The 27,312-nt window shown below is 42.6% G+C and overlaps 1 protein-coding gene across 1 annotated transcript; it reads left to right on the forward strand.

Annotated features, from left to right (window-relative positions):
- The first annotated feature begins 1,317 nt into the window (after positions 1 to 1,317).
- LOC104401083 (potassium voltage-gated channel subfamily G member 2) lies at positions 1,318 to 23,319 on the forward strand. The gene is made up of 2 exons (XM_010023606.1): positions 1,318 to 2,128; positions 22,400 to 23,319. Exons 1-2 carry the CDS (start codon positions 1,385 to 1,387, stop codon positions 23,210 to 23,212), a joined length of 1,557 nt encoding a protein of 518 aa, XP_010021908.1. The 5' UTR covers positions 1,318 to 1,384; the 3' UTR covers positions 23,213 to 23,319.
- Positions 23,320 to 27,312: the final 3,993 nt, after the last annotated feature.

The raw sequence follows: 27,312 nt of genomic DNA on the forward strand, positions 1-27,312 counted from the left end.
TTGTGCATCATTTGTATAATTGCTGCTAAATGTGACCAGTTGAGTTCTGTGTTATCCAGAAGTAAAAGCAACGAGCGGGCCACTTCTAGCTCCACTTCATTCTTAGGTTCAGTCTCCCATTTCAGAGCTACTGCCAGGCTGCTGGGCACCATGTCCACCTCCCATAGTCAAAACTGCAGCAGAGCCTCCAGGAGCTCCAAGGTCCTGGGCAAGCTCTGGTCTCCACTCAGACCTGAGATGCATACCTCCCTGCAGGAGATGTCACTAGCCTGGATCGCAGTCACCCCAGCAGGAGAACAAAAGGTGCAACCAATACAGATTAAAGAAACAAACAAACAAAAATCTCTTCACCTGATTTGGGGGAATTAGCTTCCGAGATTGCCTACACTGAACATGAATATGGCTTCCTACATATTCATGATCAAAGAATCATTTAGGTTGGAAAAGATCCTTAAGAACATTGAGTCCAACCACAAACACTGCCAAGTCAACCACAAAACCACATCCCCAAGTGCCACACCTTTACATGTCTTCTAAGTACTTCCAGGGATGGTGACCCAAACACTGAGTGTAACAGCTGGTTCATTCAGATAACATTAAAAGATCAGGATATGTAAAACTGTTCTCCAGCATGACTTTTTTCACAATTGGTTCCTTGTTCAGGTAGATGTGCCCAATATAGTTTTAATCCAGTTAGTTGAGGTACCAGTGGCAAGTGAATCTTGGTAGCACACACTTTGTGCTCAAGCACACAAACCTTCTTAGGTGCTGGCTGCAGGCAGGATTCTCAGCTCCCACATATTCATTGCTATCAGTGCCTAAGCTTGGTGAACTTAAATTGGGAATTACCAGCATTTCTGCAGTCACATTTCTGACTGTACTGTAGGTATCCTTTTTATCCTCACACTGTAGGCATTTTGTAATAGAAACGTTATGTAGATGGGTCAAAATAATAATAATAATAAATAATGCAACTTTGTTAACTTGCTAAAATGTACATTAACATTTATCCAAAAGACCCATTTTCCCTTCCAGTGTCCAGGATATAGCTCTAGATTTCTGAACATGGTTTTGTTTCCATTCATTCACTGGCTAAACCTTCTAGAAGTATCAACATGGCTTCTGACCCTATTGCAGTTTAAGTTCTTTCCCCAAGAAGCTATCAAGTTTATCAAGATAGTGCTAAAATAACAGGGGGGAAAATAATGCCATGGAGAAAAGTTTATTTGGACTGAGAGGATAGGATTGGTTTTTAATCTAGCAATGCTGTAAGTTTATTGTAACTTTAAAATTCTCTTTTACAGATTGACTCTCTGCTCAAGCTCCAGATGTGTTCATTAAAGTAGCCTTGACCTCCCTATGGACTCAACAGAAGTATCACGAAATGGCGTTGCTCACTCGGAATGCAGAGTCTGAGTTCAGCTCCTACTCCTTCAATAACTTGGAAAACCTGTGCGAAGTCCAAACCAAGAAAGGATTCTTCTACACAAAGGCCAAACTTCTGCACCCAGGAGAAGACTTGTGCTATTTAGCTCACCTGGATGACCAGACCGGGTTTGTGATCATCAACGTAGGTGGTATTAAATACAAAGTTCCATGGACCACCTTGGAGAACTGCCCCTTGACCAGGCTTGGGAAGCTAAAATCTTGCAACAATTATGATGAGATCATGAACATCTGCGATGATTATGATGTTAGCTGCAATGAATTTTTCTTTGACCGTAATCCTAGTGCCTTCAGGACAATCATGACTTTCCTGACAGCTGGGAAGCTGAGGCTTCTCAGGGAGATGTGTGCTCTTTCTTTCCAGGAGGAGCTTGTGTACTGGGGGATAGAAGAGGACCACCTGGAGTGGTGCTGTAAAAAGAGATTGCGACAGAAAGAGGAGGAGGCAGCTGAGGCCAGGCTGTATGAAGGGGAAATGGTGTTTAGTGAAACTACGCAATGTGCCTTCCAGGACAGTAGCCGATTGAGTTTGTGCATGCGAAAGCTCAGGGATATGGTGGAGAACCCCCACTCAGGGATCCCAGGAAAGATCTTTGCTTGTATTTCAATCTCTTTTGTTGCCATCACTGCAGTCAGCCTCTGCATCAGCACCATGCCAGATGTCAGAGAAGAAGAAGATCGGGTGAGTTCAGCTTTTCTCGGAGTAAAGTGTGTTTTGCATGGTTATCTCCTCAGGGAAGGTGATGAGCACAGTCACTCCAGCAGCCATGCAGGTATTGCGTTCAGTGTTTATGATGTGGAGGGCTGGCCAGGGTAGAACACAGAAAACATTCTGTCAATATTGAGGGAAGATTGGGCCAAACTCTGCCTTGCCAGCACAGCTTTGCCAGTTCACAGCAGCAGGCAGCTTTACCCAACAGATTTGTTTTCTGACATCTCTAACCAGATGACAAACTAGGTACTGTGGATATAAAAATCAGCTTTGCTTGATGCTTTGCTAGGTTAAGAGCTAACAAATCAGTTTTCCTTAAAAGTTCCTTTAACATACCATTTTGAATGAACTTTCAGTACCCCACTGTAAAAAACACATCTAAAATATTTTGATGCTATAGGTGAGGTAAAGGATAGGGAAGCTGAGGCAGCAATTTAACAGCAGAAACAAAGCAAATGTCCCAATTTCAGATGTGCTTAGTATTCTCGAGTGTAAGCTGTGGATGCTTCATGCCCTTGAAAATAAAGTCTTATGGATATTTTGTTTATTCTTCAGTTTAACAAATTTCCTAAGGGTTTAGTCCCTTATTTGTGCAAGCAGTTCAGTTCCCCAGGATTAGCTGTATGTAGGCCAACGAGAGCTCGTCTGGAGATAGATAGGCGACATTCACATTCTCATTAAATATGTGCTGAAATGCAATTTGGGGGTGAGAACTTTTCAGAGTTTATGGCCTCTTTAGTTTTACTCAAATCCAAGCTTGATACTAAATGTTTGGGCTTATTTCCCAGCCGCGTGGTCATTAAATGTGACTGTGAACTTCAGCTACTTCACCACATCAAGTTCTGCCTCGCAGCTGAAGGCTAAGCTCTCCTGAAAGCAGAATCCTCTTGTGTGCTGTCACCTGGGTGCTGAATGGCTCATCACTCACTGCCACTAGCAGAAAAAAGAATGACAGGAGGCATTTACTGTTTTGTAGCATTGAAAGTAAAAAGCATGCTGATGGAAAATGGGTCCAGCAGCTCCAGACAGACCCCTGCATTTGACTTGAGTACCTAAGGTGCAGTTAAACACACCCATTGCTTGCAAGGTATTAGGTTAGATATCAACTGAGTTGGTTGATTTGGAATAAGAGTTGTTCAGTAGCAGCCAGGAAAAGAAAAGCAAAACATTTGGTATGTTGTTTGATATCTGATTTATTATAAGATCTTTGTTTTAAAGGCTATTTATGATTTAAAATTTGAGGATAGTAGTGTTGCGTACTAGGTAAAACTATATTGTCCTAATAATTTTTTAAAAATATTTGTTCCAAAACACACACCTTTCACTGTAATTAACCATCAGTGCTCCATTATTCTGGACTTTAAAGCACAAGGGATATTTTGCTGTTCAAAACTGAGATATATTTAGTGTTTAGATGTCCCTGGGTTTAAGTGAGAGCCAAACAATTGCTTTCAGAATTACCAGAGTTTAGGCACCTTATGTTTGTACTGATGATCTGAACATAAATAGGAAGTCATAATAATAGGCTAATAATTGTTAAGGTCGAACAGGGTAATAATGAAGGTAGAGCAAGCATATGAGAGAAGCTTGGATTTCTTGGTGAGGTGGGGCCATTAAAAGGAGCACATTTTCATAGTCAAATGCAAAATTGTACAATAAAGGTGAATGCAGACTTGCTCTTGCAAAAGCAGAGTGTGTGATTCCCAAAACAGGACTCTTAACTAGAGTTTAGGGTACATGCAACAGAATGTGAATTCCTATTGCAGCATAAAATCGGAAGGGTTAATTTGGTCCTTGAACATCTAAGCCGGGGAGTAGTGCTGTATGCGGCATTGGTGAGACTGACACAAGAATACTGCAGTCAGTTCTCACACTGCTTTGAAAAATTGTAGTGGGTGAAAAAAATGATAAATATTAGAGACCCGGAGAAAGTGCCATACAATAAGGAACTTTAGCATTTCAGTTTATGTAGATTGTCGAAAGGAAAGTGACTGGATTAAGCAAGTAAGTGTTCTTTATGGGAGGAGGAGAACTGTATCATCTGAAAGACCTTTAAAAATTAAGCAGGGAGAGGATGCATGGTAAAAAGCTGAATCCTGATAAATTGGTATGGAAAACTATGTGCCAATATTTGATATCATGGTGATTAATTACTGGGGCAGACTAAGGAGAGAATTAGTGGATTTTATATTTTTTGATGTTTTCAGTTCAAGGCTCAGTGCCCTTCTGGAAGGTAGCCTTCAGCTAAACACACTCCAGTCAAAAGTAAATTACTGATTTCAATTCAAGTTACAAAGGTGAAATGCTTGCAATACAGAGGAGTTCAGAATAAATTATGTTTTTCTGTGCCCTTAAATTCTAAAGGCACAGAGCTCCTGCAAATAGGCTTTGTTCTGCCCTTTGCACAGGGAAGGTCTGTGGACAGAGTGGAAATGGTTACTTTGAGACAGAGGTGGTTCTTCAGCACAGCGGACAGGTGAAGAATCACTTCTTACATGCCTTCATCCCCAGTGTTCCTCAGTGGCCACTGAATCAATGCAGGTCAACACTCTATTGGTAGAGTTGTAATTAGTGATGCCCAGAGTCATACGTGGTGAGTGATTTTGGTACTGCGCAAATGGACGTAAATACCTGTGTAGATCTTTTCAGCCTCAGTAAGACTGGGCATGGAGTAAGGCATCTCCCCACAAGGAATTGCCTGTAGTATCAGAGACCTAGGCTGCAACCCCCTTGAGTATCATCTGTACATGGCTTATCAAGCTAAAGCAGCCCATCAAATAACAGGTGCAGAGAGAGGAGAGTTTATGTGAATTCAAAGTCATGTTAATTGTCTTGAGCTGTATCCTAGCTCCTAGTTTAAAATTCGTGCCCAGGGATAGCTCTTTGGTCTGGTTTTGCAGTCTCCTAACAAGCAGAAAGTATATGTGCATCCCTCTTGGGTAAGGAACAAATAAACAGTAAATATTATTTCAAGGGCGCACGGTACTCGGTGTGGACATTTTCCAGGTTCTCTGGCTGACATTACTGTTGTTAGGGTTCCATGTCAGAGCTGTCATAGATACTCTGCCTAAGAAGCAGTGGTCTTTTCCTTGAGCTGGTGTTTTCCAGAAAGCAAAAGCTTTATGTGCCACCTGTCTGTCCTGTTACTGTTTCAGGGAGAGAACGAGGAAACAATTGTGAAAAAAGTCATGCTGGAGAACAGTTTTTCATATCCTGATCTTTTAATGTTATCTGAATGAACCAGCTGTTACACTCAGTGATGTCCTGCAGAGGTGTAAATGACCTCACATAGATGTAAGTGTGGGACCTTAAAATTTAGAGGTTATTACCAAGTGTATGAAGAAGTTATTTTAGGAGGCTGCCTATTTCTTTTTCAAATACAGAAGTATCAATCATACATTTTGTTAACTTTATTTACTGTTCCAGATTTCTAGATTACAGTGGCAATCCCTAGTGGTTTAGCAAGAGTGGGAAGGATCATGTTCCCATATGCCGTAGCTGTCTTTTTCTTGCTGATGGTCATCCTGATTCATCTAGAGCCTTACCCTTTTTTGGAAGTAGCATCAAATATTTCAGATGTTACACAGTTATCAATAAAGCTAACAGAATCAGATCATAAACTAGTTTATACTTGCCAAACTAGTACATACTTTATCTTGCTGAGATGTTTGGGGTTTTTTTCCCCTCATATAGCTTTTATTTACTGATTAAATTAAATTAAAACCACCAATCCAGTAATGCACTTGATAGCTGCTTCTGGAAATTTCAGGTAAGAGACATTTCAAATACATACAAAAAACAAATGTTTGAAGAGAGTCAGGTTCTTCCGTGTAAGGTAACAAAGCAATAATTATTTTTCATTTCAAAATTTTCAGAATGAGAGATTTCTATGCAAGATCTAGATTTAATGGCGAAAAGTCCCCTCTTCAGGCAAAATACTGCTGAGACAAAATCATAGCAAAAGCCCTCAGGCACTGAGCTCTTTCAAGACCACCACAAAAATTATCTCCAAGACATGAAAATAGCCAGAGGCATAGAGTATCCTTAAGGCATTTTAGGCATATGATGCCCCCTTCAAGTGGGCTTCTCAACTCTCTAAACAAATGGCAGGCACCAAGTGACTTAAGGGAAGCAGCTAAAACATCACAGGAGTCTTAAATCAGTTGGGGATACATTACAGCAAGAGCTTTGACAATGCAGTAAGAGCTGAGCAACCAGAAGGCATTGAGAGATTCAGCTGAAAGCCAGATGGTCATCATACTAGACTCTTCATTGTTTTCTTGGTGAAAACAAAAGTCAACCATTTCTATCCAAAGAAGAAAGCTTCTTTCTTTTGTTAGACAGACTTCCGCCATCCAGAAAAAAGAAGTGATGAACTCCGAGATTAACATCAAGCATTTTGTCCTGACTCACAAAAGTATTTATAGGCCTGAGTCCCACTGAGCTCGATCATTTGTAGCACCACAGTGTAAAACAGGAGGAGATCAGAGTGTACTTAGGAAGTACGCTTCACCGTGCTTTTTAACGGATTGGGAAAAGCTAGTCTAATTAAAGATACTGTGATAGGAAGTTACAGTTCAATAACCTTCAGCAGAAGAATGTTACTCAAAAGAGAGTCATAAATAATGAAGTTAAGAATAACTCATAAAGAAGCTTGAAACTGTTTAACCTTCTAAGCTTAATTTACACACTGTGCTTCAACTTTCATATCAGTGAGGATGGGGAATAGATGAATTGTGAATGTGAGTTTTAAACAATCTTGTGATTAAAGATCTCATTAAGGCCAGGCATGAGGAGATGAGATCTCATTTCACAAAGGTACACACAAAAGTAATTTCAGACAAGGTTAAGAGAGTCTTGTATGATTCTCAACAGCTTTTCGTAGATCAGCTGTTGGTGTTGGGGTTGGATGAGTAGTGACTTCTATTGAAAACTGTCTGAACAGCAAGGCCCAGAGGATGGTCATCAGTGACACAAAGTCTAGTTGGAGGCCGGTGAATATTGGTGTACCCAGGGGTCCATACTGAGTCTGATCCTGTTCTACATCTTCATTAGTGATTTGGTTAGGTTTGTAATCTAAATAGGTAGCTAAATATGGAGAAGTATAAGTATTCAGGGACTCAGTGTTTCAGAATGTTTTGTTGAATGAATGATACCTCTTGCAATTTGAAGTACTTCTGGATGGTGAAAAGTGTCTTTTTTACATCAAATTGTTTACTTATTTCAGTGAAAAGTAATGTAAAGGAGTAAAACCGTTATTATTGATGCTTTCTATACTAAGATAGCACTCTGAGACTTTGGAATGCAGCTTTTCATTACAGAAAGGCTCATTTTTAGCACTTTCTCTCCTTTGTGACTGTTTATCTGGTTTTCTGCATGTAATACTGAGACCTTCTTAATTTCAACTTACAGCCACATGTTTATGATGTATAGATGGTTTGTTTTCATGAATGAAAGTCTTAATAAAATTGCAGCTTGTGTTTTTCCTTTATTTGTGGAATAAACTGTTCTAGAAATTACAGCACAGTCAACATAAACCATGTATTTAAAAATCTCCTTGCTGGTATTACAGATGACTATTTTTAGTATATAGGCACCAGGGGTGACTTTTTATAAAAAGCATCTTGGGGAATAGGACTAACTGATTTCCATGGGGATCATCTGAGGGATTGTTATGCCATTCTGCCAGCTCTGCCGTTTTAATGCAAAACCCATGAGCTGTAACAATATCACCAGTTACGGCATCTGATCCAATCTACCTATGTACTCATCCTCTGTGTTGCTTGTTTGCATTTTGTGCTTGCTCCGGGCAGTTCAGGCCACAGGGAAAGACCGAATGACTCAGTAACAGTTGTCACCTGCGTTTTCTACAGTGTTGTGCACAAGGAAGTTCCTGTAGACACATGAAATTTGTGTTCTCTTTCACATTCATGTGCCCTTGCTTAAGGGGTGCAGGACTCACAGCACTGCAGAGCTGTATTATTACTAAAAGTAAGGTGTTTCTCTTTTTTTTTTCTTTCTTTCATAAACTTAAAGTAGGTTTTCCGCTCTAGTTGGTATTTAAATCAAAATAGAAACAGACAGTCCAAATTACAAGTTTTGAGAGCATCCTTTACCCACAGCTTTAGTCATCAGCAATAAGTAAAATTCTGCTTTGTTGATAATGTGTTTAATCTGCCTCATGTAGTTTCATCACTTGTACTGTGTAGTCCTGCACTTCGATCACAAATGCTGTTCAGGTACATAGGCACATTCATGACTCAGGCTGTGAGCTAGGTTTCTAAGCAAGGAATTTTTTCTTTCCATAAGCAAGACCAACTTATTTATACAAGATGCTATTACTGAGTGATATCCTTAGAGTCCAAAACTGAGGAGTGACTGCAAAGTTCTGCAGTGCGAGTCTGAGTCATCATAGTGTGGTTTCCCAGCTACTATTTGATGGTCAGAGAATATAGACATATCTAGTTGTTCTGTCATGGCAGCTTCTTCAAGAGAAGATAAAGGAAACATGGTCTACTGAGAAAATCTTTCTCTGTTGTATCAGGAGGAATGTTTCTTAAGAGTTGCCTTTAGACTGGGAGGTAGGCATTTGGCACTGTGGAACACATTTGCACAGAGCCCCACAGTGAGCCTGTAGACCCTTTGTTCAAAATTCCCCATCTCAGCCAAGTCACTGCCTGAGATGTTCATACCTGGCTTTTACCAATGTTGAGTCTCACTGTAGCATCTTTTCCCAAGTCGTTTTTATCAAGTAAACATAGAAACCTGTCTGGGACCAGAGCTGCCCTGGAAGATTTTGAGGACAGTAGGTTACAATATAGGCTTTGGGAACCACCTGAGACTCTCAGTAGTGTTTTAGGTTTTGAAGTCAAAAAATGGAGAGTATTTGGGAGTATTTCTCTGCACTGTTAGCTTGGGGATGAGGCAAGGGTTGAATAAGGTAAGATTCCTGTTGACTTGTTAATAACTTTATGCTGTACTAATGAACTCTTTCAGTCTACAGGATATCTTCTCATGAATAAGTAGCAGGGTCAGGTCGTCTTTTAAATATTGTATAAATATGCTGCAATATAACATTAATGATAAATAATTAAACAGCTAAGACTCTTCCATGAAAGTATGAGTAACTTTGTCACGTTGTTAACTGGTTTATGTTTGGTGCAATGTGGCTTACCCGCACATATGCTCCATATGCTCACCCACACAAAATATGCTCCATACTTAATTTCTTTTAATGTTTCCCTGGTTCCACCGCCATAACTATATCTCTGTCTACCAGTGGGTTTATTCTGCCGACTTCCAGGTAAATCATTGAGAGAGGCTCTGAAGCAATCTCATGATAATAGTTGCTTGGCCTCCAGTCATGTTTTTAAAATCACTACAGCTATTCAGTATAGTGTGCTCTGTAATGTCCTGAGGGTACGGCATAGCTTCTTTACTCCATAGATTGCTCCACTGGCTTTTGCAACAGAGCTTGTGCTCCATGAGCTTATTGAGTAATGTCCTAGTGTTCTGAAAGAGTGAAATCTTTCATATATCTGTAATAAAAATGTAATCTGGAAATTTCATCTCAGAGCTCCAGGATACGTTGCTATGAATTCTGAAGGTTTGGAATGAAAGAAAGCAACCAGATTTATGTTTGGCTAGGCCTCATATAGCTAGGCTGAGATAATGAGCTGATTCATGTGTACAACACTTATAAAAATTGCATTAAATCATCCAACATTATAAATGATTACATTCATTGCTTAAGATGTGTCCATGCAGGTGAAATACAGAATTTTTTTTAATTGGGGACTTTTTGCAGTGTCAGTGGAGACATTTATATTCAAGAAATTTAAGTTAGAAGTGATTAAAAAAAGCAATAGGTTTTAAACAAAGGATTAAGGAAAGACCAGGAGAAAACTGTGAGGTTGTTGGATTTTCTGAAGGTAAGCATGATATAAGTTCCAAGTAAAACCATGAAAAAGATGGTAATGAGTAGATTCGGCAAAGTTTTTAAGGACAACAGCATAATTAATTCTAGTCTACAAAGAACACCACCACTCATTAGTCAAACTTAGTATGATTTTTATGAGGTTATGAATTTTTCTTAAAAAAAACCCAAACCCAACCAAACAGAAGCCCTTCTGATGTAGGTACTTCTGTAAGATATTTGAATTAGTGCCACTCAACATCCTGTTAAATGCTTACAAAATTTCTCTTAGATCTTTGCATAGCAGAAAACTAACATGAGAAATCATCATCCGTTGACGGCATATGCAGAAAGGCAACCAGGTGTCTCTGGTGTTGGCCAGAGCTACTGAGGTGTTTTGCTGGTGATTTGGCAGAAAATAGAAAACAGTTGCAAGTTAAATCTACACGTAGCACAGAAATGACACACTAGTCAGCGACTGGAAATATCTGGCACAAATCAGCTGAACTGATTTGGACATGGGGAGGCAACTGCATATTCATCAGCAGAGAGTGCAACCTTTAAGTGTGAAGGGCATAGAAAGCCCAAGTCAAAAGACACTTTTGGAAAATGGGGTCTCAGAAAGGATTTAGAGACCCTGGTGAACAACTGGGGTATGATTTCCCGTCTGACATGCTAGTTAAGAGGCAAACCATGAGGCTTGAGATACTGTGTCCAAACTCACATCCATTAAGTGGATAAGTTGAAAAACAAAAAATTATAAAGAATGATTTAAAATCTGAAAAATCTGCTTTATAGTGAGACACTAGAAAAGCTTTTAATGCAATGAACAGCAGAATAAGAGTGTCTATGGACAACAGTGAGCAATAACTAGAACTTGCAGGTAGACAAACTCATGCTCTAAATAGTGTATTGCAGTGTGGGTAAATAACAATAGAAACCATTTTTCTAGAGATGCTTGAGTACATCTTGTATAGTTATTAAATACATTCTGTCAGTCCTTCTACACATTATGTCTCAGCTAAGTTGAAACTGTGTGTGTGAATCACAAACCATTTGCTGAGATCCTCTGTTCTGCAGAGGATTACTAGTTCAAGAGCCCCTTCTAGCCTTACAGGTCAGTGAGTAATTGCCATCCTGTCCCCAACTCACTCATGCAGGAGTGCTGTTCCCCTATGCAGGAGGTGCCAGCAAGGATGCAGTATGTCTGGGGCTTCCTTGGCCCTTGTGTATATTCAGACCTGAAGTCATCAGTAAGATGAAATGAGCAGCGGCAGTTCATAATTGTGATTAAAGGCAAGGGCAGCCAGGAAACCTCAGAAGCCTGGAAGCTTTCTGAAGAGGAGTCATGTGGCATGAGTCTGGCCCTGTGAAGGCAGCACCCTGACCAAGGTATCTCGTCCAGCGCTGACTGTGTTTGCAAGGGGTATAACAGGGCCTTAATCCGAGTATTAGCTGCTGTTCAGACTTGAACTTGTGGGTCACTCATGAGCTGGATGCCACAGTTGGAACAGGCTGCTCACCAGTATACATGCCAGCCCGGCCCTCTGGCCATTCACTGGCAGGGCCCTCATACCATCACCTTCCCATGCAGGCACACGCATACACCCTCCCTTTCCTCTGCTCCAGCTTGTTTTCTAAGCCTGGATACAAATAGGAAATACTGAGAATAGTGTGAAGGTCCTGGCCAACCAATACATCCTGAGCCATGTTGGAAACTTGGCACAAGCTGCGCTAGGGGTAGAGACAGCAACAAAACAGAAATTGCAGCACCCTCCTGAAAGGGCCACGAGTGTCTGTGGGCAGAAGCTGTGGGTATTTTCTCCCCATTCACAGCTAGTTGCCTTCGTACCCAAGAGAAATATTGGCTAATGCAAGGTAAGTCATGCAGTTCTTACATTCTGCATTGCTGTCACAGAAAACACTGTTAACTGTTGCCTTGAGCAGAAAGAGAGACCATGAGTGCAGGCTTTCATGGTGGTCAGATCCACCTCGCAAAAATTCATCCACTTCGGAAGTGCAGGAGTACAGCTTACAGCATTTCAGTGCAAGGGCAATGCGGTAGCAGGCTGCCAGCTGTGAGCGAGCCACTACCAGCAGGAGAACAAATCTACCCACAGGCAACATCGGCAAATCCTTCACTTGCTTTCAGATAATAGGATAAAAAAAAAAAAAACAGGTTTGCAAAAAAATGTAAGAGGCAAAGAGTAAGCTTGACTCTGTCCTCCTTTCCTCCAAGAGGAAAAAAACAGACACTCCCAAATTTTGTAGCAGATTACAGGGTCGCAGGAACCATTAAAACTAATGTGGGTCAGTAAAATAGAATCTGGAATGAGTGGGAGGGAGGAGGAGAATAGCTTCTAAAATGGGGATTGAAAGAAGGGAAAAACTGGGGGAAATAAGAGGGGAAATATTTTTAAAATGCTGTTGAAAATCAGTTGTTCTATTAATACAACCAGTAAGCAAGAGGGAGAAAGAACAAGACTGAGATTCCTTTCTAGTGTGGGGCAGGCTTGACAAAGAAGAAAAGAGGATGCTGTGTTTAGGAAGACCATGGTTCTACACTGTGTATCTGCGTGTATCTGTGAGCACAGCTAGGTGCCACCACACTGTCATCTTTCCCCAAGTGGTGGGTAGGTCTGAAAGTGTTGGGAATGCCACTGCTTTGTAATACAGCCCTGTCTCTCTTGGGCTGGTCCTTCCAGAGGAACATGCTGTCATTCCTGGGGTAGCTGTTGGAACTGCACCTTAATGCCCTTGGCGGGGGCTCAGCCCTGCCCTGGTTCTGCAGCGTTTTGATTTATGCTGCCACTTATGGAAGATAACCCCCACCTTTATTTTTGCAGTCCTGTAGTGCTTATGAGAAGCAGGTGTGCAGTAAGTGCCAAGTGCTGTTAGTTTTTCAAGCAAGAGCTGAGTCTCTCTTCTCTCCAGAGCACTAGCATAATAAATACAAACTAGGTTTATTCTCCAGAAATGAGGAGATGTGCTATTTGGAAGGTAAGTGGGCTTCTTCACATAAAAGCTCAGGATCAAGCATTTGCTTAGATTTACAGAAAATGGTTTTTTTTAAAAAAAGCATTGTAATTTCCAAACCTCGGGGGATATGATACTTCCACCAGAGCTAGAAAAGAGAGTGGGCTGAGGAGGAAGATTTCTAGTTCATGTGAAATCAGAGGGAGAGGGACACTTGTCAGCAAGGAGGCTTCTGGTGCTTAATTAGAATCTTGGGGGGTTTTTCACTTTTAATTTGTGTGAAAAAGTGGGCCAAAACTGAGAAAAACATTCTGGAAATAGAAAACTCCAAGGTAGTTTTTACTCAGAAACATGAAGAACATCAGTGTTTCTAAAGTGAAGCTGTTCTTCGGAGGACACCATTGCAGTGGCCTGTGAAATTCTGCCTCAAATGCTGTAGGAGTTGGTGAGTTTCAAATATAATACCTTGCCCTCGTGGATCTGTGTCTTTGTGTGTAGTAGTTTGTCTTCAATTTCCAAATGGCACTGGGAGGTTATAAAATTGCCAAAGCAGACCCCAGATACAAAACCAGTGTTTTGACCCAGAATATTTGTTCAAACAAATGGCAGTAAACCTGTTCTTGTACATATGGGTTGTAATTCTGTAAATATTAATAATAGCCTGCTTAATGTCTTACACACATGCACAGGTAAAAGCCATGGACAAGCCAGGAAGGGATCTCAGATGCCCCAAGGCTCAGCTCCAGCAGCATCAAGCACATCATTTTGTTTGCTAGTTGAACACTGTGGGCAGGCGAGACTTGGAGGGATCCTCCGAGGTTAAGTGTGGTCCGCTGTTGTCCTGAGTACCACATCACACCACCATTTCGAGGAACTAGGAAGCTTAATCTTAAAACGTCTTTGGCCTTCCCTGTTCTTGCAGGGGGGGCTTTATTTGATACTCATGTATCTTCTAGAGTCCAGATTCTGAAAGCCGGTGTAGCTGTTTCTTCTCCTGACAACACCATCCTTTTGATTAGTGATGGGTTCTCTTTGCAAACAGCTAGTGCAAACTGAGCATGTTGGGTCTCTCTCCTTCCCACTCCTACCTCGCATGCTGATTGCCATTACTTAGCTGATGGTGTCGAACTTCCCAGCCACTCCTGAACCAAGTCAGCTGTTGTACCATAACCAGCCAGGGAGTTATCCTATTTTACTCTGCACTGAAGAGGATTAAGAAATGATCATATATCCCATTCTGTGGGCTGAGCTGTGGATTGTAAACAGTCAGGTAGTAGATGGAGATAGCAGTAATTTCAGCTATCAGTCATCCAGATAGACATGAATGAGAACATTTAACCATGCCATTAAACAGTGCTTCTTTTCATTCCATTGATATGTTTATAGAGAGCAAACAAGTCTCTTTTCTGTCTTCATTTGATGACAGTAAACAAGTCAAATGCATTTAATTGTCTGTTTGTAAGATAGGTTTTCCATTCCACTAGCCATTCAAGTAACCTTGGGTTACTCTCCCAACTCATTCCAGTTTGAATCATCCTTGTTTGAACATGGGTGGGTTTTGAACAAATTGAATCCTTCACTTCCTTACAAATTCGGAGCTATCAGGGAGCTCCATATACAAGTGTTGGTTGTTTTGTGTGTGTGTGTGTATTTGATAAGCAAGAAGATTGGTGTCAAGGCTTGTTTCAAGGGTGAAAACTGCATGTTGCGAGGAGCTGTGTGTGCTCATTGTAGTGAAGTAGATTACAAACCAAAGAAATACAATGTGAAGGTAATACTAGCCCATGACAAGGTCACTAGGCAGTGAGAATGGAGCAGAGTCTTAAGTATCCTCAAAGAAAATGTTATCCAGTGTACATCACTCCTCCTTAAGTTACAGTATAGCCCCTCTGTCCCGGTGTGTGGTATGATCAGACTGGGAGATAGAGTAGTTGCCTGCTGCAGCACATACTGTTCCTTCAAGCAGCTCCCAGCCGTAGTCGCTGAGTCTGAGGAGTTTTAAGATGTTAGATGTCCTTACATCCCCCCAGCCTCTCTGGGTGAGGTACTGTGCTGTTCCCGATAGGCATCTGAAAATCAGGCAACTTGATTGTGTTCTGTTTCATAGGTATTTATTGTCTGCTTTATATGTTTCTTACTTCTCACAGAGTTTAGTTTTTGGTTGCTTTCCATAAAGTACAGCCAGGTAACATTTGTTTCCCTCTAACAAATACTGTTGCTTTTGGAGAAGTGTGTGCTAAAAGCGAATGTAGGTTTGAGAAACAGATGTTAATGAGAGGGCATTTTGTTCATGTGCAGTGCTACTTACCTGCTTTCCATTCTTCCCAGCAACCGTACGCAGGTAAAAAGAAGCAGGGCAGTGGACTAAGGCATGTATCTGCATGTGACAGGGACAGTAAATGAAGGAGGCAGGGAAAGGGAGGGCAGCCTTAGGATCACAACGGTCTTGCCTGGTAGGTAGGTAATCGAATCCCTTGTGTCTGTGTCCTTCTCCATAATTCAGATGTATATGCCAAATCCATGCAGTCAGAGTACAGCTGTTAAGACATCTACAGCATTTCCAGGGGAAAAGGTGGCGGTTAAACAGGTCTCAAGGCTTACTATTTATACTTGAGAAGACCAAGTCCTTACCTGTAGCATGTAATTCTGGCCATGCATTTTGGGGCTGAGGTTGCACAAAGCAGCAGGCTGCTTGTGGATTGGGCAGTAACTCAAGGAAACAGCCATTTCCCTCTGCAGCCTCGTGGATTATGAGTGTGTCTGCCACCTATTTAGTCTGCAAGGGTGGTCATAGGCTACCACAGTGCAGGGGTAAAATCCTTACACACGTTCCTGTTTGTATTGCATGTTTATTTGCAGCTTCACTGGCAGAACAAAAATGAGAGGCTGAGAGGTTTTGAAAAGTGGTGATTTGGGTCTTTGCTGTCTTGTGATCAAAGGAAATCCAGAGAGATGTCTAAAGTAGGTTTTGCTCCTGCCCACCTCCTTGCCTTTTCTCTTCAATGAAGACAAGTTGTACAGGAACAATTGTACAAGAGCTAAATGTCTTGTGTCCATAACATAACTGCAAACTGTTCATGACAACCCTCCTCACTGAAGGCAAGGTTACCTTCTGTAACAGCTGGGCTGAAGATGAAACATGAACTAAGTTCTAGTTACAGATCAAAGTGTGTACAGCAAGAAGCAGAGAACTCTTTCATGGCCCCTCAGTGACTTTAAAAACAGAAACTCTTACTTTGAATTCACAGCCAGCCAGCTTTGAGGACAGACTGTGCAGTAGCTGAATCATCTCTGCTGAGGAGCACAAGAAATACTCAGAGCAGGCTGGCCTGACAGAGCAGTTCAGCCTGACCCTAGCTTTAAAGGCAGATGTACTGAATTACAATCACCAAGTCTGTAGGTGGTCAGTGGAGAGGGGAGCATGCCTGCGCTCGGGGACAGGGTGAGATGCTGCCCTTCCAACAGCAGGTCACATTGCAAGAGTCATGCGGTCATCCCTGCGGTGAAAATTAGCTGGATGCTTTCATCAGAAAATTGCTTTTCATCAGCGCCGATGTGAGCAAAATCTTTGGGGTTTGTTGGGGAGGCACATTTCTGGGAATGCTGCTGCTTTCCTGCATTTTTTCTCAGGGAAGGATTCTTCATTTCACTGTGATAGGCGGGACGAGAAAGGGCTGCGACCCAGCACCCAATACTTTAAGCAGGAGCTGGGTCTCTCCCAAGCTGCGCAAGTGTTCCAAGTGTGGGGCTGTAAAGGGGGGGTGTCTGTCCTCTGTCTCTCCCTGCAGACATTCATTGAGAGAGGTGGCTCAGCATCACACACAAGTCCAAGGGCAACACTAAGAGTGCTGAGCTCGCTCTCTGCAGCGCTGTGCTCAGGCTGTGGGCAGACCTTGTGTAAAGCCTCAGGGACTTTATCTGCAAGTCCCTTAACAGTGATTTCTGGTGCCAAACTTGAAATTCTTGATTATATCAGAATTTTGACTTCCACATTGCTGTTAAAAAAAAACCAAACCAAAAACCATTGAGCCAATGTGCGCAGAGAAATACTTGAAATACATGACCCAAAAGGCTTAAGTGGAGGAGAACAAAAATACCATTATAGAAATGTCATGATTTTAAAGATTATCTAAGTGTTTTTATATGTAATACCTCTCATGTTTGGTTTTGTTGGGGTTGTTTTCTTAACTTATACGTTTGACGGAGGAGGAGGGGGAAGAGGAAATTTTTGCTATAGGGGAGAAGTGGGCAGCACTGAAACTTCTTCCTTGAAAGTACTGTGGAGGTGCTGACCATGAAAAATAATGTGTGTGCAGAGCAACACAAGAATTGGAATGGTTAGAGGTGATCTGGCTTTTGACATCTTCTAATGCCAGAGGGGGCTGATGCTGTCAGAGCCTGCAAGAATCTAGAGGAAAATCAGAATTCCTTCTCAGGAGGCCAGAGGACAAAGGCAGGGTCAAGAAGTCACAGAACACACAGTGGAGAATTTTTCTGAGGCACAGTCCAGGCAAGTACCAGTGAAAGGGACCCTGCAAGGCAGACCAAAATGTTTCTGAAAGGTTCCTGCAGTTTCTAGGCTGACCACACAGAGCAGTGAGCACAGCTGGATTTGAACTCCAGTGATTACCGCTTTTCTTTTTGTAAATTTCCTGTTGCCAAAGGAGCCTCTGGCAAAGAAAATGTTTCTCCAGAAGGAATATATACTGCAGTTGGCTTTCTGACAGCAAATTTCTACAGATCTTACTGAAAGAAACTCACTTTAATTTGACTGCCTAGAGCTACTCACTGAGATCTTCCTCCTTTTCTCGTGCCCTGAACTGACATTAGTAAATGGCCTCAAAATCCTGTGCAACTGCAGATACTTCCCCATACTCAAGTAACTTCTGCACAAGAAAAAAAAATAATCCTACTTGCTGTTGAAAAATCCACATGTACACATATAAATAAACATGTACATCTTGTAAAGAACGTCCGTTTCCATATATTTTTATTACACCACTGCTTTTTGTACTCAAAAGTGTAAGATATTGTTTATTTAATGCCATGGTTGCATAGAATCATAGAATCAAGGTTGGAAAAGACCTTTAAGATCATCAAGTCCAACCTTTACCCCAGGGCTGCCAAGCCCACCACTAACTATGTCACCGAGGGCCTCATCTACAGTTTTGAACCATTAGAAAAGTGCACTGGGGGTGTTCTTTTTTGCCATTCATGCTATTTTTTGTTTAGATATTTAAAAGATAAAAAGAAATCAAATTGTTATGAAAACTAAAAGAGTTTTCCTGTGGCCCAGTTTTATAAAGCTAGACATGAAAATATAATCAGAAAAATGTATCCATTACATTACAAGCTGAAGAAATCTGGTTAGTTAGAGAGCTAGCTATTTTGCTACAAAAAAGTAAAAACCAGTATGTAGTTATTAATGTACATGTTTTTGGCCATGAACTGGTGTAGCTTGATCTTGTTTGTGAAAATACAGATTTGAAACAGACATATTTTGGGCAGAATGCTATCCTGTTTTGTTGGGACTTGGTTTTTTTCTTACTCCAATGGCTGATTAATTCCTGATTGCTTTTTTCCATCTGTGTGTGTGTCTTTCTGTGCATTTTTGTTTTGGTTTTTTGAATGGAAAAAAGAAACAGCCAAAACCCTAAGCAGAGTTACAGCATCCAGTTGGACTCAAATACGTAGCTAAAAGTTTTAGAAAGGTTTTTGTTTGTTTGTTCGTTTGTTTTTTCACAATGCTGTAATGAAGGGGAAAAAGCTGCAAGGAGAAGCAGCTGCAGCTCAGAGAACCAAAGAGCATAAAATACGTTTTTGCTGTTACTGTTTTGATTTCATGTGAGGATAATAATAGGTCATACCTAGATGAGATTGAAACATGGTCCAGGGGACAGGAAGACATTTAATTAGTGAAAAAAAGGCCTCTAGCAGGTTAATTGACATGCAGGTCTCTTTTCTAAAAGCCTGTTTGGACCCTGTTATTCTCAGGACAGCCTTTGGACAGAGCCTGGCTTGTTCAGATTGCAATAGGTTAATAACAACACTGCGAAAGACTAGCACTTTGCTGAAGTATGAATTATGCATTAGCTGAAAGAGGGGATTGTTTCATCCCACTAAAATGAACTCTGTGTGGCAGAGCATTATCACTTCACTCTACTGAAAGTAAACATTTCGGCATTCACAGGGTTAGCTGTCAGCTGTGGATAGTGGGAAGAGGGGAGAAAAGCCAGAGCCCAGCAGCAGCTCTGGATGGGAGTACATTTCAGCTCTTCATTACAGTGATGGGCAGCTTGGGTCTGCTGTGTTGGATGACCCAGGCTGCAGATACCACCAGGCCTCTCGTGCTCAGCTGAGCAAAGGTTGCCAGGCTGCTCCTGCGCTTGTGTTTTTGAAGTAGTTCTGCAGGAAGCTTGGAGACATAAATAGCAAAGCTGTAGGTTTATGAACCTACACAAGATAAACATATCAGAGTGTGGGAGGGCAGATAAGAGTCTTCTGAAAGTCATCTCCACTGGTCGTCAGTTAATGAGCAACGTTTTTTTCACTCCTGTTTGCTCCCACACCAAAACTCATACACAGAAAGGCTTTGGAGAGTTTCCTTTCCTTATGCACAAAATAGAGAGCGGTGGGGGAATTAGGTGCCAAATTAGCTATTAAATGCATTTATGTCTTTGTAGGTCTATTCCAAGGCTAAATTCTACATATGCTTCTCCAACTTGCCTTAAACTTTTAGTGGCATGAAAATCAGATACATGCACATCAGAATCCAGAGGACTTCCTGCCAGATAGGTTTCTTAAGGTGAGCTACATCTTAGTTTCCATACACATTGGTCCAAGCAGTGATGCAGCTTTAAGAGAAAGCTAATTTGCACATTGGGGTTCCTTCCTTCTTGCCGTAGCAGCTGCTTTGTTCAAGCCATAGCTTTTCTTCTATGGATCATCTTCCCAGCGTCTCAGCCTGATCCTTCTGTCCGTGTGCAAGGATAGTATCAGGAGCCGCAATTCACCTGCGGCCATTGCCCTTACATGTGAGATAAGCATGTCCTGATGAGAGATTCCCAGGCAGCAGGGCTCTGGAGCAACATTGGTGAGATGGCTGGTTTCTTGGGAATAAGCTGGGAAGTTACAGTGGCACAGGCAGAGTCCTTCCACCGACTTTGACTTTGTGAGCTTTGGCTCTGGCCCACAGAGACATATTTGTGCAGTGGTGTGAAAGCATCTTGGTTCCATATCTGATGGGAGCGCCTGACAGCTTAATTATGCTGTGATAGGAGCAAAGCTCCTATAAACAAAATGTTTTGTCCTATGAATTGTGATTGTGACAAAAATACTTTTTATGACCAAATTAGTTTCGTGAGGCAGAAATAAATTAAGCTCTTTCTAGTTTTCACACCTATCAAAATTAGAAAGCTAAAGACAGTCTATCTGAGCTACAGTAAGCTCAGTAAGACAAGATTATCCTTCCTTCCTGAAATATGCTTTAAATCTTGACAGCAGTTTCAGTAGGACAAGTAATTTCTCTCTCTGTATCAGTATGACCCCCTGGGAAACAGTGGGAGGTACATCATATGCCAATTGAAAGTGGAATACTAAAAATATCTATAAATACAAGGCACTACAACCTTCCTTCTTGTTTAACACAAGGACCAGCTCTGAGGATTCCTTTTCACATTTTGTTTTTTCTATTGCCATCGCTTTAGTCATTGTCTCAATCTTTTAGTAAGTATGAAATGGGGAGGATGCCTCGGCATTTTGGGTATACTGAGATATCACAAGGCTGTACACCCAGTGTGATGAACATGCTGTTAGTGCCAGCAGTGCTGCAGCCCTTGAAACATGTATTCAGTCACTCCCCAACATTTCGGGGATTGTTGTAGTTAGGGGAGACAGCAAAACTCTCATTGCTCTTTTGCTGTTTTCTTTCAAAACAGGGAAAAACCTGTGCATAAACACTTAGAAGGGGATGAAGTCAGGATGTGGTGCTGTGCAGTATACATTTCTTCAGCTCTGCCTAGCAGAAGGCACCTGTGGTGAGCATGTGGGCAGAACTGTTCATAGATGTGCCAGGTTCTCAGCTTCTCCAGTGGTGAAATGGGGACCAGCTTGACACAGCCTCACCACTCTTGAGTGATATTTTATTACTATAATTTAGCACAGGCGAGCAAAATGAGGTTTTACATTGGTACCTAATACCTGATGCATCCAGTGGGAGTCGCACACCTCTCTAGCATGGATGGCCTCCTACATGCTTACAAGAGCTTTCATGAACTGTTCAAACTGGCTCACTGAATAAATATACACTTCCCTTAAATAAATATACCCTTGTCTCCCACTTAAAGCCCCTAGAGCATTAACACTTTTATATGAGCATTTAGAGCGGAAACAGCACTAGCCCTATAATTGTCCACATCAAAATCTGTTTATTTAGAGAAGCTGATTATTATTCAGCTGGAGTTACTAACAGTGATGTAGCAGAGAATTGCCATAGTATTTGTGCTGTTGAATTAAGAGTCAAAGAGCAGCCATCACCAGCATTATTGTCTATTGCCGTTCCAAGGCTGGCTCATTTATAGGCATTGTAACTAAAGAACCAGAGTTCTCATTTTATTTTCCACTAAGTGAACCTGCAGGGAAAAGCACCTCTTCCAGTGCCTGAGAAAGCTACGGCAGGGCATCATGGTCATTAGTTGTTATAGGTGAGGAAATTTAAAATGCTTACCTCTCCCGACCCTCCCCCTGTTCTTGAGGTACTTTTTCTTTTAGAAAGACCTACATTTATCAGTACTTTATATGAGCTTTTGACTACAGGGCTAATGTGTTAATAAATGTTCACTGGAATATAAAAAATATTCTATGTTCTGTGAATATTAGATTACTCCAAGCATATAACAAAAAATGCTGTAGGTGTTTATGAGCCATTTTTAAGCAATTTATTGATCAGGAAGGGAGGGAGAGATCACCCATTTATTAAAATCCATGAATCCTGTACTAATTCTTTCTAAAGGGTGTTAAAGGCTTGATTAGAAATTACGTGGGAGTCACTGGCCTTTCAGCAGTGTGCTGTCTGGCCAACAGCTGATATCATCACACCAAATTTCGGCACCCTCGGATACTCACGAGTGTTGTTGACCTGTCCTGCAGCCAGACACGTAGCTAGTAGCTCTGGGTTTAGTTATCCATTTCAGCTGCTCTCAGCAGCCATGATTTTACTTTTGTACCTCACAATTCATACCGATTTCACATGACGCTTTCCTTAAGAACTGCCACTCTGTTTCTTTGGTTCACTCCCTGGCTAAATCTTTTTATCCCCCCTTTTCTGTGTTTCCTGCTCCTCTTCTCCCCAGGGTGAATGCTCACGGAAGTGCTATGACATCTTTGTGCTGGAGACGGTGTGCGTGGCGTGGTTTTCATTTGAGTTCCTGCTGCGATCCATCCAGGCAGAGAACAAGTGTGCTTTTCTGAAAACCCCACTCAACATCATCGACATCCTGGCCATCTTGCCTTTCTATATCTCTCTCATTGTGGATACGGCCTCCACGAAAAACAGCAGCAAGCCCGGTGGGGGTGCTGGAAACAAGTACCTGGAACGAGTGGGCCTGGTGCTGCGCTTCCTGCGGGCTCTGCGCATCCTGTACGTGATGAGGTTGGCACGGCACTCGCTGGGGCTGCAGACGCTGGGACTCACTGTGCGCCGGTGCACCAGGGAGTTCGGGCTGCTCCTGCTCTTCCTTTGTGTCGCCATGGCCCTCTTCTCGCCTCTGGTGTACTTGGCTGAGAGCGAACTGGGAGCCAAGCAAGAATTCACAAGCGTCCCCACCAGTTACTGGTGGGCTGTGATCTCCATGACCACAGTTGGCTACGGGGACATGGTACCTCGTAGCATCCCCGGGCAGGTGGTAGCCCTGAGCAGTATCTTGAGTGGGATTTTGCTGATGGCTTTCCCAGTCACGTCCATCTTTCATACCTTTTCCCGTTCATATAGTGAGCTGAAGGAGCAGCAGCAACGAGCAGCAAGCAGGCAGATGCGCCACCCAGAAGAGAGCACCGAACTCCTAGGTGGTAACAGTACACAGGGGCTTGGGGTCACATTCCCACCAGCTGATGCTGGGCAGGAGGGTCAGCCCACAGGGGACCAGGAAGCGAAGAGAAGTTGTTGACTGAACATCTTGAAGATGTATGTTGGCAGCACAAGAAGCAGTGGCCACGGAGGGTCAGTTCTACAAGAAGAACCTTCTGAACTGCATAAATGAGGGCAGACACATACACAAAAGGTTGTCTCTAAAGACCAACTTTTGATCTTAAGGGCCCTCTACAAAGTAGCCCTAGAATCAAAACCAAGTACAGCTCTGCTCCATTGCTTTCCGTAGGCCTTTTCTTTTCTACTGAACAAGTGGTTTCGGCAAGACCCAAGGAGCAGCCATTGAACGTAGCCAGCCAGGAGAACGTCCCATGAAGCAGAGCCTGTGCCAGGCACCATTCAGCAGATCAGCCAGTGTGCCACGTCCTCCCTGCTTGGTGACACTCCACGTGCGAAGGGGTGATGCCTCGTGCAAAGTTGGTTTGTTTTGGCAGCTCCGCCAAGGAGCACAAACCTCAGACAAGCCAAGGTGTGAGGCCAGGGAAGGGCAGAAACATCCTTTCAGCTTTCCCAGGGGCTTGGTTTTGTCTGTTTTACGCATCAGGCAGCATAGCCTTGGCCACCAGCTGCCAGCTGTGACTTGTGTGCTAGCACAGTACGCATTATTTAGTAAATATGCTTATTTACCACCCTAAGCTTTGTATCTTACCCTCATTGCAGAAATATACATAGACAATCTTCCAGACTATGGTACTGAATGTTAACTTGGGTTTTTTCCTTTGCTAACAGTTCAATATAACAAATATCTTTACAAATCATACCATTTCTCCACTTTCATTAACTATTTCCATCTCTCGTGTATCAAAATGATGTGTTTAAGAGACAACTAAACCTGAACTACATGCAGCCCAAGAAGGGGAGGGTGGTTGATGTTAAAACAGCAACTCCCAGCGCTGCGTACTCTTCCTCTGTGGTGATGATTGCACTGACTGCAGTCATGTACAAGCAGGAGTAGTCCAAACCCAGTGAAGTGAAAGAGATTCCTTCAGTGAGTTCTGGCCCAAGCTGCAGTGTAGCAGCTGTGCTCTGCGTTAGGAGTAGTCTCTTATTTTTTTCCCCTACTAAGAAAAAGATAATCCTGTCATCTAAAAATTAGAATTATTGTTCTGGCTCTTCTTCCTAATTCTCAAAAGATTTAACTAAATTAAAAGGGAAAACAAATCATATGGTGGCATCAGCATGCTTCTTTACTGATGCCAGCCCCATGAGCTCTCCTGATAGAGCTGTGGAGCTGGTCCAAGTCAGCACACTGTCTGGGTCTTTCAGTGCTCCTACAGGTGGGATATGATCAGAGGATGGAGAGAAATGGAACACGACTGCCTCTTTCACCTATGCTCGCATTTATAATAAAGCCATGCAGTGTCACCCTCCCTAATCTCTTTCTGCCAGGAAGGAAACAAAAGCTGATGTATTGAAATGGGATTTGTGTGTTTGGTTTTTTTTCCTTAGCATATGTTGTAATATCAATCCTACATTAGCAAACTCCTGTATTAAGCCATTCCTTATAGGAATGGGGCAAGGGAAAATAAAAGGTTACATTTATTTTAATAAAAATTAGAAGCTTTGCTGCTGAATGTGCACCTCTGATGATTTGGTTGCGGAGCGGGGGAGGTGGTGTTTTGCCTGCTGATGTGAAGCCATGTATGCCAGTGCCCCAGCCAGGGTCCCATGCAACCAGCTTGCTCTGGCCTGTGGCAGCCCTGACATTGCTCCTTTGCAGCCACCGCCAGGCCAGACAGCCCGAGCAGCACAAGGGTATCACTGGGCCAGGTTATACAGCTCCAGGGTAAGTGCTGCAAGAGATGGAAGCAGCAAAACTGAGCCCCCTATCCTGCAGGCTACATCTGCATCTCCAAAGCCCCAGCTGTGTTGAATGACAAGCAAACTGAATGCAGCTGCATGCATCAGGGCTCTGCTCATCCATTGTTCACAGCCCACCAGCCCTGGGAGCACATTTGCTCCTTGTGACAGACAAGGAGGGCCAAGGGCTGGTGGATGGTGCCTGGGCTGACTCAGACTCTTGGCAAAGCAGTACCAGGACTGGGTTGCTGTGACTCATGGGCGATTTTAACTTTATTATTCTTTTAATCCTGATACAGGCACTTCTTATATTAAGGCTTATTAAGGTTTGGCATCAGGGATACAGCTTTGCAGTTGGCTAAATGCAAACCAGCAAAGTGAGCAGTGTGTGGGGGCAAAGTATGCCATGGTGCTGAGGAGCAGCAGCACACTTTATGGTGGCATTTGTGTGCTCAGTCTTCAGGGGCGACCCAACAGATTTGCTAGGTGAACCAAGAAGTTCACCTTTCACAGTACTTTGGTTCATGCACATTAAGTTTAGTGCTTCATCTCTGGTGTAAAAACAGCGATCATGGCTACTGAGCATGGAGGGTGCAAAACACATTTCCTCAAAGTGGTGAGGTCCATGAATGGCCAACAGCATTGGCTTTCTCTTAGAAGATCCATGTTGGAGTAGATATCCTTGTAGAATGAAGAGTTTCATGCCTGCCGTGCTAGCAAATAACCATGAATGAATGCAGCTTTTGGCCCTGCAGCAGAAAAAACCAGCACCAGGACAGCTAACTGCAGCTCAGCAGCTGTGTAGAAAAACAGACTGATGACACACACCACTTTACTGCTGTGCTCCATCAAGTTGCTATTGTACAATACTGAATTCTTTATATTTTTTTCAAAAGGCACATAATAAATTCCAACACGCAGAGTTTTAATAAAAGTGACAAAACCCACTCATTGTCTGTTAGTCAAGGCCTGGCTTTTAATAAAGTTTCATTTCAGCTATTGAGATGACAGATGAGGAAACAAATATAAACCAGGAACCTTTTAAATGAATTATTTTTGGAAGCTGTATAAAGTTGTGAGGCACACGCTGCCAGACATAAAAGATACCCAAAGGAGAGTGAGTTTCACCCAGTGTAGCTGTTGTTATGGGTGATGCTTATTACTTTTGATCAGCCGCTGAAGAAGTGTTGGTTTTGTTGTTGTTGTTTCCTTTGACACAGCACACACGTGATTTATCTGTAACTATAGTGAATGCTACACTGCTGTCTGCATGCATGCCGGTGCCAGCACGTAATTATACCCGTTTCCTTGAAACACAGTCTAGTGCTTCATGATTGTAGCACACTGGTTTTTACCCAAAGGAAAAAAAATTCCTCTCTCCTATGGGACAGAGACTCACAGTGCATGTGAGCAAAGCTGCCTCTTCTACACTGTCATCTTGGTGGCAGCACACATGGGCTGGACATACAAATTCTGGCAGTTGGCCACAGTAATCACCTGAAAACTTTAGCTGTGTTGGAGAGCTGAGGATGTGGTAACTGGTACAGGGACAGAGTTAGAGGGAATGGCACGAAGTCAAACACAACTCCTGCTCATACAGCACATGTGCACAGCCACCTGCTACCTCACAGCAACCTCAGTTAAGAAAAAGCACATAGAAACACATGACCCTGGTATCATCCCCTCAGCACCAAGCCAGGCAGAGGTCGCTGTCTCACACTGATGAGGGCAGAACAGCCATGGTCTGCATCAGCCTCAAAGCAGATGCGTCATGCAGGCAAAGTATCCTTGCCTTTCACAGGGCCTAAAAGCTACAGCCTTAGAAGAGCATGAAACCTTGGGGCAGAAGAGGAAAAAGGCAGATGGAGGGGCTGATGGGTAGACAAATCCAGCATGGTTCTGCTGGCCCATGTGAGGCTGAACGAAGCCCCTCAGCCTCCCAGCATAGCTAAGCCAGCACCTGCAAAGCCAAAGCCACGTAAATTCGGCCAGAGGGGGCAGGATGGGGGTCTGAAGTCCTAAGTCTTTGCTGACTGTCTTGGCTTGTTTTCATGTCCTGAATCAACAGGCAGAGAGGTCTCCTCTTGGCACAGCAGTTGGCCATGACTTAACAGTTTACTCATCTTCCATGCAGAGGCTATGAAGAGCAGGTCCCTCAATTGTGTCCCATCTCTGATCTTATTTTACAGTTTGCATGATATAGGATTTTTTTTTTGAAAGCTACATAATAATTTGTTAGTAATTTGTTTGACTGTGAGCATCACAAGCATAAAGTTAAGTGGTTACGAAGGTGAGTTTAGCCCAGGATGTATGAAAGAG

Source organism: Nestor notabilis, unplaced genomic scaffold, assembly GCF_000696875.1.
Source record: "Nestor notabilis isolate BGI_N333 unplaced genomic scaffold, ASM69687v1 scaffold18340, whole genome shotgun sequence".
In the NCBI taxonomy this organism is placed as follows: Eukaryota; Metazoa; Chordata; class Aves; order Psittaciformes; family Psittacidae; genus Nestor; species Nestor notabilis.

Coding starts and splice junctions, on each gene's coding strand:
- LOC104401083 (XM_010023606.1), top strand. CDS start 1,385: ATGGCGTTGCTCACTCGGAATGCAGAGTCTGAGTTCAGCTCCTACTCC. Junction 2,129..22,399: donor TCAGAGAAGAAGAAGATCGG/GTGAGTTCAGCT, acceptor TCTTCTCCCCAG/GGTGAATGCTCACGGAAGTG.